This window comes from Gasterosteus aculeatus, chromosome 3 (genome assembly GCF_964276395.1).
Source record: "Gasterosteus aculeatus chromosome 3, fGasAcu3.hap1.1, whole genome shotgun sequence".
In the NCBI taxonomy this organism is placed as follows: domain Eukaryota; kingdom Metazoa; phylum Chordata; class Actinopteri; order Perciformes; family Gasterosteidae; genus Gasterosteus; species Gasterosteus aculeatus.
In genome coordinates, this window is record NC_135690.1 from 7,910,659 (window position 1) to 7,924,659 (window position 14,001).

The 14,001-nt window shown below is 45.1% G+C and overlaps 1 protein-coding gene across 9 annotated transcripts; it reads right to left on the reverse strand.

Moving 5' to 3' along the window:
• Positions 1-36: 36 nt before the first annotated feature.
• vwa5b2 (von Willebrand factor A domain containing 5B2) lies at positions 37-11,945 on the reverse strand. 9 transcript variants are annotated; one of them, XM_078098933.1, is made up of 22 exons: positions 11,291-11,430; positions 9,769-9,933; positions 9,052-9,267; positions 8,059-8,284; positions 7,793-7,950; positions 7,419-7,550; positions 7,183-7,307; positions 6,919-7,095; positions 6,705-6,815; positions 5,882-6,084; positions 4,887-5,001; positions 4,207-4,392; positions 3,909-4,125; positions 3,472-3,809; positions 3,133-3,367; positions 2,704-3,048; positions 2,485-2,622; positions 2,245-2,373; positions 2,117-2,167; positions 1,589-1,700; positions 1,303-1,426; positions 37-1,149 (listed from the first exon to the last, which is right to left on the reverse strand). In XM_078098933.1, the coding sequence occupies exons 2-22, from the start codon at positions 9,905-9,907 to the stop codon at positions 451-453; spliced, it is 4,176 nt and encodes a 1,391-aa protein (XP_077955059.1). In that variant the 5' UTR covers positions 9,908-9,933; positions 11,291-11,430; the 3' UTR covers positions 37-450. The 9 variants fall into 9 exon arrangements, with proteins under 9 accessions (XP_077955059.1, XP_040026269.2, XP_040026265.2 ...); XM_040170335.2 differs by having other exon boundaries at positions 37-1,212; XM_040170331.2 differs by lacking the exon at positions 11,291-11,430 and adding an exon at positions 11,804-11,945 and having other exon boundaries at positions 37-1,212; positions 2,245-2,622.
• Positions 11,946-14,001: the final 2,056 nt, after the last annotated feature.

Sequence of the window (14,001 nt, forward strand, 5' to 3'; positions counted from 1 at the left end):
TTTATGTATGTTTTTGTTACACATTACAACAAATTACAATCCCACCACTCATTTTATTAATTGGTTTATGAAATAATCATCCTGACAATCAAGATCATTCTCATTCAACATCGACTGATTATACATTTGGCAAAAAAGCTGATATATAGATATATAAACTACAAAAAGCTCATTCAGATGGTTAAGGCATTGTCGGGATTGCATAAAGCAATATGCAGATTTAGGATAAAAGGCCACTTGGTCTATGTCATTTGAGGGTAATATTTTGACATGAATATGAATTATTCTGAGTGCAATTAATCTTAGAATGAAGTTGGCACTACGTTATGGTACAAGTTGATCCTGCAGATGAAATACAGGACTCCTCTTTTACGTAAAGGGTGTTTTGTAACAATAAATTATCGTCGGGAACAAATGATAATGAACTAATTAGTAGATCTGAAGAGTTTCTCACATGTTATTGGGGTTATAACACAACATGTTGAGCTTAATGTTCTCGTCCCAGTGGCGCAGCAGCAGGAACAGCTGTCTAGCAGCTCCCTTCAGCCCCGCCGGGTCCACCCCCTCGGGCAGCTCCTGACACCGCAGCCAGAAGTCTGCTTTCGCTGCCACCAGCTCCCACTCCATGAAGTAGCCGGCGCAGCGGTGCTCGAGCCAGGCCAGAGCCACGGCCGTGGCCCAGCTCGACCCTTCCAGGTCCTCCTGGGCGGACTGGCTGCCCCCCCGGGGTTCGGGCGGCTCTGTCGAGGAGCCCTCCCACACGTCCGTCTCCGACCCGCGACCGCTGTCCGCCTGCCCGTGGCTCAGGCCCAGAGAGGGTCCCGCGGACAGCTCCAGGGAGCCTTCCTCAGAGCTGGGGAGGTCAGGGGGGGAGGTGACGGGGTCTCGGTCCGACGGGTGTCTCCGGCGCAGCCTTGGTTCCAGCATCAAGGGGGTGTCATCTGGGGTGTGGTGGAAAGGAGGGGCGGTCGGTTTGGCCAGGGAGCAAGAAGAAGGAGAGAAGGTTACATGGTGGCTGGTGGGAGCAGCAGAAGGCTTGTTGGAGGTGGACAGAGACGGGGCACTGGGAGATGTGCTGCGGAATGGCGGGCTGAGGCTGCGGCGGTGGAGGCTGTAGGGTGAAGCCCTTTTCAGGCGGTCCAAGGGGATCTGGACACAGTCAGAGTAGGTCTCGGTCAGAAGAAAAGCCCCTGATGCCAGCTGCAGTTGAACCTGATTAGACACCATTTAGACACACATTATTACATTTTGGACACTTTTGTGCAGTTAGGTACACATGTGGTCAGTGTCTGCACAGCTCACCAAGGGAAGGTAGTCTGGAGCTTCGGTTTCAGGTGCTTTCTCAGTCTCTGCAGACAGACAGTGGGACTTGAGAGGAACCTGCTTTCCTGATGAAATGGAGGACCTGAGCCTGCCCAGTGGAAATCTGAAATATGCAAAAAAAAATTGGGGGGGATTTTTGGTCTTTGGATGTCTGCAATACACACACCCCAAAACAGGAAAGTGGCTTACTCTGCAAAGTAACTTGAGCATAATCGCTGCTACAAATCCCCCCTTTACATTGTAATGCCACATCCACAAGACTCACCTGGTGCCAAAGAAGCTTTCCATTGACTTGCTTTCAATAGATCGCTGTGAATGAGTGCATGGTGTGCCTGTCATCGCTGGGGCTGCAGCAGAGTATGCGCTGCCCACTACACCTGAGAGAGCATAAGAAAAACAGCGGTGTGTCATTAGCACAGTGATCTAAAGGTCAATCAGGCTCAGGCTAAAGATTCAACCTTTACGTGACACTAAAAAAACATTTTTTTTAAAAGTCCTTTTCGAAACGTAAAAGGAAACGTTGCTATTTAATTTTGTTCGATACTTCATCGACTTCCTCCGTGTTAGGGAAAGAAATGGATCCTGCTTTTGTTTTTTCTGTAATTTGGGTACACATCCTTTAAGAGCTACCTCAGGTGGTGCAGATGCACAAAATCGAGTCAGGAGACAGCGGTTCAGATTCGTCTCCTACAGTAGAGACTTACCTATAGCTTACAATGGACAGACACGATTCCCCTGGAGACTACACCTCACACTAGAATATTGTTTCACTCATTGCATCGACAATACTTACTAGAGTCCCAGGATGTAAGGCTACAGGGTGAGGCAGCGGTGGCATCTCTGTCTGAGAGATACAAAGATTGTTGATGACCTAATGTCTTGACAACAGGAATGGGTGGACGCGTCAATCAGCCGGTCTACCTGTAGAGTTCCAGGTGTCCTCCATCTCTTTACTGTCTCCGCCGGTGTGCCGTCTCCCCAAGCCGACGGAATAGGCCCTCTGCCTCCGGCTGCCTGACCGGGAGCTCTGGCTGTTCACCAGATACATCCCTACACCACGCACGAACACACACAAAACGCACACACGTAGGGTACAAATAGAGACTGGGACATGCGGCTGTCTGAAGCTGTAATCCGGTACGGTGGATAAAATGGGGACACCTGTGTTTTGGACGTCCATGCTGTCCTGCAAGCCTTTGTTGGGGTTGTTATTGGTGGCAGCGAAGGCCGTGTACATGCAGATGATGTTACAGTGCTTACTGGTCTGGATAGCCTTCATGCGGTATCGCTTTGCTGAACCTAAGAGACAGTAAGAGGTAGACAGTGCGTGGACCAAACAACGAATACGCGAGATGAACGTTTGAAGCAGTTTAGTCTCACCTTGTCCGCAGTCGCTGTCCTTCTCTGCCATTTTCTCAAAGTCTCTAATCACTGAGCGAGCGGTCAGCTGGTGAATGATCTCATCCCATGTTTCTCCTCCTTTTCCTTCTTCCCCTCCTTCTCCTCCACATCCCTCGACCGTCGGTGTCTCCTGGCCCCCGGGGGTCCAGAGGTGCCCCAGGTCCACAGTGACCTCCCAGGACACAGGTCTGCCGCTCAGCAGGCCGTGAATAAGCGAGCGGCATCGACCTGGTGGAGGATGCTCCGGTGGTGCAGCCGTAAAGAGGTACTCCGGGTCTGTGAAGCTGTCCCAGTCTAGAGGAGAAGCAGGGAACAGCAGTCCATCTGAGGGGCAGAGTGAGGACAAATCTGATGAAACTTGTTTCCAGGCCAAATAGTAATCTCGATGTTCTTAGAACTACAGCTCACTAGAGTCAGTGAGGCTTCGGCGAGACAGTGTGCCTCTTGACGGGGGCTTCGCCTCCCCGTCGCTTTCGTCCAGTCGCCCTCCCAGCGTTTGGTCGAAGGAGACCCTCTCCAGAGCTCTCCTGAGGCGATGCATCTCCAGCTCGCCCTGGGGGGACGAGAAACTCCGTGCTGCCATGGTCGAGCGGGCAAGTTTGTGCCTCTGACGAGAGTCCCCTCCTGCCCCGAGACGCCCAGTCTGGTGGCGCAAGAGGGAAAGGTCAAAGGGTTAGCGAAAAAGTTAGACTGCTATTTCCTTTTTTCTTTCTAACCACATGTCTAGAGAATTCCAATCAATCGCACCTTTTCTGCGCCGTTATCAGGGGTTTCTGCTGAGAGGTTTTGCTGCCATGCAGAGTCTGCCCAGCGAGACAGGGATGATCTCTGGTCTGGAGGGGGCATCTTTTCAAGGCCTTGGGGTAGAGACCCAGTATCCAGCACTGAACCAGTGGAGTGAGGGTTGGGGAGAAAGACCCCGGCCGCAGAGTCAGAGTTGGACGAGGCGTGTATGTGTAAGTGGGACTGTGTTTGCAGACTCCGCTCACTACTAAGGGAGCAGCGAGTAAGGACATACTGCTCCTGGATATATGAGCTCTCCTGGATCCTCCTCCTCACGTCACTGGACCAGTCCAGCTCCACACCTACAACGGATAAAATCCCAACTTGAGCCACGGTGGCATTGCGTGTCAAGCCTTGATTTGTGATCTATTCACAAGGAGATCCACTGGTGAGTGACTCACCTGGACTGGTTCCAGGATCTGCGTTTCTGGCGCAGGAGAACTCAGAGGAGATTTCCCTGGAAATCTCCCTCAGTGCCTCCTCCAGGTTGGTACCATCTGCACATGTCACCACTGGCATAAACTCAGAGGCAGGGGGAGGTGAAAGCTCGTCATTTGACTCTCCAAAAACTGAACCCATGGAGCTACGATTTACACCATCGTGGCACCGTCCTTGAGACTGAAGAATACTTTTATTAGAGATCTGCTCGTCTAAGCAGACACACACAGGCGTTCTTTGAAGGAATATAGTTACATATACCTCTGGGCTTTTTTTTTGGATATTCGTCATGTCATATAGAGTGCAATATCCAATTAGACGATTCCCCGGGTAGAGCGGAGGGATCTCATTGGGTGAAAGAAACGCTTCCATGTTCTCTGGCAGATACCAGTCAATCCGTACGTCAGTCAGCACAGGTTCAAAGGCCTTTTTCAGAGACTTTATTAACTGAGGAGATAGATGGATCACATTATTTCTCAATGTAATGTGTTCGAATACATTTCTTTCAAATGAATAGTGAATAGTGGTGCAAGAAGAAGCCAAATTCCTTTTGCACTCATGTAATAATACAGAAGTAGTCATGTCAATATTTACTGAAAGTAAGTTAAAATCATCAAAGACCTTGTGCCTATGTGATATCATATTATTACCAGTAAAACTGATTCCTCATTGTGGACTAAAGTAGAAATCTATAGCGGTTGCTGGTCAGGGTGTAGCTATAGTTTTAACTACATTGCATTCCCTGCGTGGGCTACAGAGTCACAAGTTAAATCTGCATAAAGAACAATTAAAGTAAAATAGTAAGAAGGGTAATTGAGAAAATGTGCTTTTGGTATGCAGGAAAGCAAATGTGAAGAACTAAATCTGTATTTTCTATCTCTTAAAATTGTTTTGCAATTCATATGTCTTCCAATGGGTGGCAGTGTTGCAGCGTTTCTGACCTTGGGCTGAAGTCGCTCCTCATCAGCCAAGAACTCGGTAGTCCCTCCTGTCAGTTTGGCAACGCCCTGCAAAAGTCTCCTGCAGGCTCGAGGACCAAGGCCTAAGCCAAAGCATCTGCAGAAGTGATACAGTACTGCATTTTTACCAAGCCAATTCACAAAATGTTATTACGATATCACAGTTATTGTGTGAGAATTGTCCTGTTACTTGTATAGCGTGGTATTAGATGCCCTACTTGCACCATCTGTGCAAGCATCTATTTGTGAAACCCTAATAACATACAATGACTTCCACGTGTGTTAGAAAAGAGAACATTTGGGGCCATGAAACGCAAAGAACTGTTATTTTGCTGGTCAGAGGGATCACAAGCTGTTTGGCTAATTGAGAGTTTGAATAGAGCAGGGGACAGAATAATTGAAAAGGCTGAGATCTTGCTTGTGTGCAGTCACTAAAAACAGCCGGTCTGTTCTGCTTAATGAAGCCTTCACCTAAAAAAAACTGTATGGAGAGTAAAAAAAGGATTTTCACAGTATGCAAAGGGACGGTCAAAGTAGAGAGGAGAAGGTCAGCCTAACAGGAGAATACCAATGAGAGATAAATGGAGTTATTGTGCATTGCTGAAGGGCCAGGTGGGCGTGTCTTTTACTGCAGAGGAGAGCACTTAGCGGGATTACTGGGCGGGGCAGAAAAAAAATCCTCATCTTTCTCCTTTCTGTCTTTCAGCGCGCTTTGGTTTCAGTTCTTCAAGGTTTGCTTGTTTCTTCCTCTCCTTCATCCCCCAGACGAAGTCTCTTTCATATGCATCACCTCATTCGACCTGCGCTCACTGCCCTCCGTACCCCTCTGCCTCCTTGTTAAACAGGGATGATGAGGAACTATCAGACGCCAGCCACAGCACAGTTTTTGCCTCAGATTGGATATCCACCTTGTACCCTGATGTAGCGTTCCTCAAACACGGCGAGTCAAAAATCTAATTGCAGATTTATGCCATTACCTGCCGGCGCATGTGTTTCTTCGGACCAGCTCCATCACCTTAGCCACGTTGCTGATGGATCCATCTGTGATAATGAAGACCTGGCGAGGATAAGAACGCTGCATCGGCTGCTGGTACACCCAGGACAGCGCCCCCAGCAGATTAGTGCCCCGCATGTCAGCTCTCATCCTCTGGATGTACTCGAACGCCTGCACCAGAGTCACCTGAGGCAGAGAAAAAGCACAACCGCCGTCACGTCCGAAAGGTGGAAGCAGCGAGCATCCAGCAACAACATCCGTCCAACTGTCTGATGCTGCCCGTGCAAACATCACCTATGTTGTCAAGATTCCCCATTTACCCTGTGAGGCTGGCAATGAATTGAATTGGCGAATCTCCAACAGAGAAAGCAAGCATACATGCATTAGCACCTGCCTTAAAACCATCTCGAATTGGACCAATAAGCCTGACGGCAGGGAAGGTGGAAGGACACTCCATGCCTTACTGAAAATGCATGAAAGGTCACCATATGCTCAGTAATATGTGGAACAAGTGTTTGTCCTTGCAGCCCCTGGTCCGGGAAGAACCTGATACGCTGCTACCAAGGCAACGCAAGGAACTGACATACTGCTTGATTAGAAGCTAGACAAAATACAACATTTAGTACAAAGGGGACAAAAAAAACGGCTGCTTTGCGTAAACATGATCCAGATGCTTCACGTATTTTCTTTCACGGAAAACAATTAATATGTAATTACTAACAACGTGATTTTTACATTGAACGCCTACAAACAAGACAGATACAAATAATGATCCAATCCAGGCAAAGTTAATGCATTAGACTAACATCAGTGCAGAGCCTGCTGGAGGTGAACAGTGGCTTGATGGTGGTCCCAAAGCCCACAACGTTGAGCATGGTGCCGGGAGGGAGACTCTTCAATGCCACCGCCATGGCATCCTGCAAGCGACACGAAGGGACAGATCAACGCCTTCAAACGGCGAGACTCAATTCTGGTTGGGTTTCGGTTCAGCGCGTTATCGTCATGCTGCCTGCGGCTCACCTTCACGCGGCGGATGGCGGCGCCACTCATGCTGCCGCTGCGGTCAACGAGGAACAGCAGTTCTCGGGTGGCTTTGTGCAGCTCCAGAGGTTCCCGCAGCAAGTCGGGACAGAAGTTGAGCATCAAGACGGGGCTGCTCAGGATGTCCTTGTGGTGTCGCTTCCTCACAAACTCCAGCTGCAGGCCAAGTGGAAGGTCAGCGTGTTTTTGTGCCATGACTGGTCTGTCGGACCACATGAATGGGCACATGGAGTGATCGCCGACCTTTCTCTCAGGTTGTGAATCTTTGTGAATGCAGCGGATGAAATCCCGACGGGAGTAGATTTTCTGCTCATACTGGCTGAATGAAAGTCTGCCTCTCTCTAATATGACCAACGGGCTGTGTGGTTCTGTGGAGGAGGTTTGGTTAATTGAAGTCACATTCAGATATTAGGGTGTGGGGAGAACGGACAGGGAGGAAGGAAGGAGGGGGGGAGTAGATGCAGTTTTCAACTATTCACCACTGAGGTGCAGAATGATCTCTATGTGTCTGTCAAACGGATGCTCCTGTGCCAAGGTGATGTAGGTGGAAGAGGCACTTTGGGCACTGGGGTCCGCATCTGCCCTCAGAGCGTGAGTGGGGCTCTCCAGTCCTATAAATAAGTATAGGAAGAAATGAAGGAAAGCAAATCATAGATTGTATGTCTACATGAGAAGCATTGCATGTTACAGTACTTTGCTATTTCTCTCTATAGGGCACATGGCAAGGGAGGAGATAAAGTCCTATCTATCCTTTGGAGTTTGTGTTCTGGCTGTCTCTGTAAACCCATTCATTATATTCTGTAATGAGATTACCCACCATTCTAATATATCACAAAGAATCAGTCAACCCTACCGGCTAGTAGGCAGGCCCCTCTGACCAGTAGCTGGAAGTTCAGTTCATAAGGTGCCAGGTTGGCGGCAGGGCCGGTGAAGATGGAATAGGCACACTGCTGCTCAGACTCCAGGGCCTTGTCTGGTTTTCCTGAGGTGGCACCAAAACAGCTGGTTTGTCTGGGAAGTAGAGGAATGTAAAGTATTTAAGAAAATAAAAAATAGTGTTCAGCCACGTTTAATTCCTCAAAATGGATGTTTGTTATTAAAATTGTGTTTCGTTAATACCCGGTTTCTTCAGATTTCGAACCATTTTCACTCTTGTTTTGCGTTATCTGGCCAGTGACGATTGGTGTCAGCAAAGTGGGGTACACAATGCTGATTGCTCCATTTTCCAGCGTGGGGAGTTCTAGTGTGGTGCTGATGATAACGGACACGATGTCCATGGGGCCGATGACGCCTGTTCCCACGATGAAGGTGGTTCTTTCAAGGTCTTCGTCCAGGATGAGATGTCCTAAAGGAAAAATACGGCCGTTACTACAACTAGAAAGAGATAGTAGATGAAGCTGGGACTCGGCTCATCTTTTTTGATTAAAAATAAATATGTTATTTTGGATACTTCTTTTGACACTACAAGACCTTCTCATATTGGAAAATCATTTTTTTTTATTTATGGCAAACACATGTAAATATCAAAAACTTGCTTCAGACAGTACCAAGAGTGCAATTCCACATTACATACTGTATATACATATATACTTCAACTTTCATTTAGATACCCTCTAATGTTTTTTCCCCGTCTTTGAATTTTCATTTTGATTTTATCACCAGGCTTGTTTGGTTTTCATTTTGTTGAACAAAGTTCATATATATATATCAGTATATAAATATATATGTATAAATTACTCGGGAACTAAAGGCCAATGACGTGCATTTGTTTATTAAATCAATCTCACAATAAATAAATATATTCATTGAATCTGTGTTGTGTGGCTGCATCACAGCAGAGAATTTATTCTGTGCACATGATTTCACCGTCTTCAATGAAATACTGCCCACTTCAAGGATATATATCTCTGTACTAAGTAAGCGTCCTATCACCATTAGGCAGGCAGCCAAATCTATTTGCCTCCCTCCTCTCTGAGAGCAGATAAAGCAGGATGGCAAAGGGACTTTCTGTGGCTGTATTTAAATTCATGCAGACAGGAGATCATTACATCTTGGGGATAATGACAATGTCTATCTACTAAGAGATGCCAGGCAGTCTCCTCCCATCCTCACCGTTGGTGCATTGCATGTCAAGGCTGGAGCTCCCACAGCAGCCCCACTGTGGGCCGTTCCCACAGTGGCCTTCAGGACCGGATCCTGGGCAGCAATCCAAACAGCAGTCCTTAAGCTTCCCTCTGCTCTGTATCTGGACCCCCACCAACCGGCCCGCTATCACCGCCTCAAAGCCGACCACAACCTCCTTTTCCCCGAGAGGATACACGAAAACACCTGGGTGACACACAAAACACAATCATTTCAGACTATTGCTCATGTTTTTGTCCTGTTAAATGCAACTTTTGACAATTGTCAAAGTCTTTTGCTCTAGATATAAAAATGTTGTCACTTCTCTAATGCAAACTTTCTTTGTTTTATTTTAGGTGTCTTTACCTTTAGTCTTTACTTCGGCACCTTTTGTACCTTCCACAGCTGCGTAAATTAAAAGCGCTGGTCTCGTTATGTGGTCAACATTTTTTTCATGGAAGATATTTCCACCAACATTTCTCCCCCCCACTGCCAAATAATGGGGCGTATCAGATAATATTGAGTTGGCTGCTGGAAATATTGGCTGCTGGTTTTATTTGACTGAGACTTCTGTTTTGAGGCTTGACTAAAGTTGAATGCGTTTAATATATTTCTTCTTTTATGAAATATGAAGTCAAATACGAATACAGTTCCAATTTGAATGACAGTTTCTAGGTTTATTACTTGTGCTGAGAGTGGATCCTCTACCTTCTATTGACTCTAAGGCAGCGTTAGCATAGGTGAGGTGTGCAGTGATGCCCAGGGAGCAGCCGTTGGCACAGGACTTGATGCAGGAGGCCTTGAGAAGCAATGGTTCCCATGTGGAGCAGTTCCTTAGTCCCACCATCTTTCCTGCAAAAGGCCTCTATTCCGCTGTGGGCATGAGAACACAGGCGAGTGAAAAGAGAACTATGTGAGTGTGCATTTAAATTCCCTCATTTTCCATTCATTCCATTCGTTGATCTTTGTCATCCGACCTGGTATTTGCTGCATTCGTTAAAATGTCCTTTGGTTTCAGATTTTTTTTGTGTATCCTGCCAGATCTTTATAATGTGCACATCAGCTATTGGACATGTAACCGAGCTAGCTCCTCTCCTCAGGCTCTTAGCAACCAACTGTGGTAGTTTGAGTGTAAGAGGCTTGGTTGATCATTAACTTTGCAGGTCACCACTTACTTCACTATGCACCATGCCTAGCATATGCATATTGAGTGGCCGACCTATATGCAAACCTACGTAAACCTACGACTACTGTCTAACTCTCCACTTTACTCCCAGTCAAACGTAGGAACCTGGAGTGTTAGACATTATTGATGGTGCTCAATAATGTTTCATTTTGAATGATCATTTGCTTAATAAACAAACAAAATGAGCTAAATTTCCTATTATATATCTCAAGTTATAAGCAATCCTTCTTCATGACTGACCACTTAATAACTTTAAGTGCAGCAGGTGCAAAGACCAGTGTGCAAGTTGCAGCTTAGCGAATGGTACATTGCACAAAACTGTGTGTATGTGCATTTATATGCACACACATGCACAGTTGATCGTGCATGTGTGTGTGTGTGTGTGTGTGTGTGTTTACTGTGGTCCAGGTAATGGCTTTTTGACATCTACCTTTTTAACAAGATCAACAGGCTCCATCTGGCTACTGTGTCCTCAGCTCATAACAGGAGGATAATAAATGCCTGGTTCGTTAAAGACGGACCAAGTGATGCAGCTACTATTCACCTTAAGTGGGTTCAACAGAGCAGCCCCCTGTGGACCGATGAGACTTACGGCTTTGGCAGAGCTAATGAATAATCTGGATAGTGTTCAGCTCCAACAGCGAGAGAACAAAAGGAGGATAATGACTTCTTTAAACGTTATGAGTTGTGTTGTGGGGTTTTACTTACAGCATGACAACACATGCTACAGAACGACTGATGTAAACAGTGAACATGCACACGCTGACCTCGTGAAGTTCTGCCGGAAATTTAAATGCAGATATTTAAAGAAACATTTAGTTTTACATTCTTGGTAAATGGGATCGTAAGTGTACAGCTGTTATTTAGAAAGGTAAAACATTCAAAGTGAATCAAGTGATAATTCATTTCAATTGAATGATTGTGTCTGGGTGTTAGCAGCATCACAGCTGGCTCAGAGTTAGCCCCGGCCAGCACTGCAGTCCCCTTATGCTGTGATGTGCAGACTCCCGATAACATGCAAAATAATCATAGATGAACTCTTACTGTTCAGTTTCTGACCGTCAGCCTCAGTGTCCAGTGTCTGCATCACTCCAACATCACATCTGCTTGCAGGTTTCCCAGTGACACAGTAGGACTTTTCCTGGTAACAGATGCTGCTCTGTCCTCTCCCTCTCTCCTCTCTCCTTCGCTGTCTCTCTCCCCCTCTCTCTCTCTTTCCTTCTCTCTCCACTAATCCCCCAATTCCCTTGTAAGGACAACAACCATTTCACACAGAGTGATACATTCAGAAATATCATTTTACAAATTGTGTACAACCCGTTACTGAATATTAGCTATTATCATCTGCATGGTATAAAATACTATTGCTTTTCTAACCTGCTATGAAAAATAAAAGCCCAAACTGGAAAAAAAATCATATTTTCAGTAACGGGCTGTATATTCAAATTAAACTGACAGTTTCAGCAAACCGGGGAAAGGCCACTGCAGTGATCAATCACACACACGCAGCTTTTCACTGACCCACCGTTGTTGTCGGGTGAAATGTCATCTGCTTACCTGCTCTGACCTGATCCATGAAAGTGATCAGAAAGTGAGCCTTAACCTGCTGTTTGGGAACAAGCTGCCACACAACGGTAAGTAGGGCAGCGCCTGCTTTTCATCCAGACAATTGGCCGTGATGGTAGCAGCACCATTATTCATGGCTAATGGCTTGGCCAGAGGGAGGAGGGGGGTTATGTGTTCCTCCTCTCAGGTCAGTCCGACAGCAGCAGGCGCGGGCAGCTGACAGCAAAGAAGAAGCTGCGGTTTGTTCCCTGTTCTCCGGTTCAACTGGTCCGGTGCTGCAAAAAGAAAAAACGAACACAGTAAAGCTACTTTTGAAAAAAAAAATGCATTCAGGGTGGCAAGCAAGAGGACGTCAAAGCACAATATTTGTCTTGTGTTATGCCTGATTGAATCTACCTTATATTATCTGTTATATACCGATGTTTGTATTATAACGGAAAAGCAAAAGTGTGTTTTAATGAATTCCGTGTATGACACATAAGTGAGCACTTTGACCTGTAGATGAAACATCAGTTTTACTGCTGTGTTTACATTAATCACGGTTTACAGTAGTCATTGTTTACATTATTTCTTGTTTGCAATAATCCTTGTAGACATTTTAATTCAAATAAGCAGTAATTTCCCTTATGGTAATAACTCCTTGTCAGAAGTTGTAATGTATATTTAATGTGAACTTTCCCATTTTTGTAAGGTGGAGGTGTTGATTACAGCACATCCCATGATAAAGGTAAAACATTAAACATCAATAGACAGACAATAAGATAACATAATGAGATAAGATGCTTTTTATAACTGGTGAAACAGCAACAAATGAATTGCCTAATCAAAGGGGGCAGTAAATAATAACTATAATAAAGATTGCATTTGAGACAAGTAACTAATAACAATTCTTAAAAGGTTTACAACATCGAAGGGTCACAACAATATACCATATTACACAAGTTTAATTAATCACACTGACACTGGTTTTATGAATATCCTTTTTGTGTGTTTGCTCATGTTTGAGAGGATAGTCAGTATTTTAAATCTGTGTCTTATACTGCCTCCGTGTGGCCTTTTTTATCTTTTATTTTATGTTTTTAGCCCCTGTAAAAGAATCTCAATTCAAGCCAAATATCCACTTTCTTATTGCTATTGTGTCATGTTCAGTTAAGACCGGGGTGGAAAGGTATAATTCATATGAAGATATAAACTCCTTCTCCCTCTCTGATTATTCTGCTGACTGTGCGGGGAGCGAATAAAGCCATTATTCATCTAGCAGACGATACGCTGGAATCAAGGATTCACTGCTGTGATCCTTTCAAACCCACTCTGTTGTTTCATTGATTAAAGAGCGTACCGGAGTTACATTGAATCCTGCAGAACACAGCAGTCCCACGACATGACAGCACTGGAACTCAAAGAAGTTCCAATATGGCGACACTAGATGTCAGCCTGTTCAAATCAACTGCAGCATGTCGCCAGTCAACATGGGTCATTGAATGTAGCGTCTCCTTTTCCCCCCTTTTCAACCGTCTGGTGCTCCAAACAAGAGCAATACTCAAGTTTTATGAACGGCACCATGTGAAAACAACTTACAATATACAGTTCCCCCTGTTAGAACTACATTATAACAATTCTTTTGTTTGTATTTTTGTTTGTATTTTGAGCAAAATGTATATTTGTTTAAGTTTAGTTCAGTTTTCAGACATAAAGTGTTTCCTTTTTTTGCCGACACGCTTCTGCATTATCATCTATTTTACTGAATATTTCAGTAAGCCAACTGTGTCTGTGCTTTTAATTCGCAACAGCTAAACAGTTCTACAATTGATTAGTTGTATGTGTATAAAAAGCTCATTCTGTTTCTGTGCACTGTTGTTTAGATCTTTACCAGCAGCAGGGGGACGGAGTCAATAAGTGCAAACAGGCCTCAAACTTACTGTCTCAGTATCACTGACCATCAAAGCATCACTTTCTCTGTGTTACGGGTGGGCCGAGGAGACAAAAGGACCCTTCAGCTTTCAATTCATTAACATTCACAAACAGAATCAAATGTGCTTAATTTCTTTAATGAAATCACATTTTTACCACATCAAATAACTCCTGATTAAATTTGACCAAATGCTTTTATTCAATGAAATTATTACATTGTATAAAAAAAGGGTCGTGTCATTTAAAAAAAACAGTGTTTCCACATCAACTTAATCATT

What these genes read in the sequence shown, in the direction of transcription:
- vwa5b2 (XM_040170331.2), bottom strand. Translation starts at nt 9,907, where the DNA reads ATGGTGGGACTAAGGAACTGCTCCACATGGGAACCATTGCTTCTCAAG. An exon ending in ATTCACAACCTGAGAGAAAG is followed by an intron (nt 7,096 to 7,182) that starts GTCGGCGATCAC and finishes CTTGGCCTGCAG; the next exon opens with CTGGAGTTTGTGAGGAAGCG. An exon ending in AGATCCTGGAACCAGTCCAG is followed by an intron (nt 3,810 to 3,908) that starts GTGAGTCACTCA and finishes TATCCGTTGTAG; the next exon opens with GTGTGGAGCTGGACTGGTCC.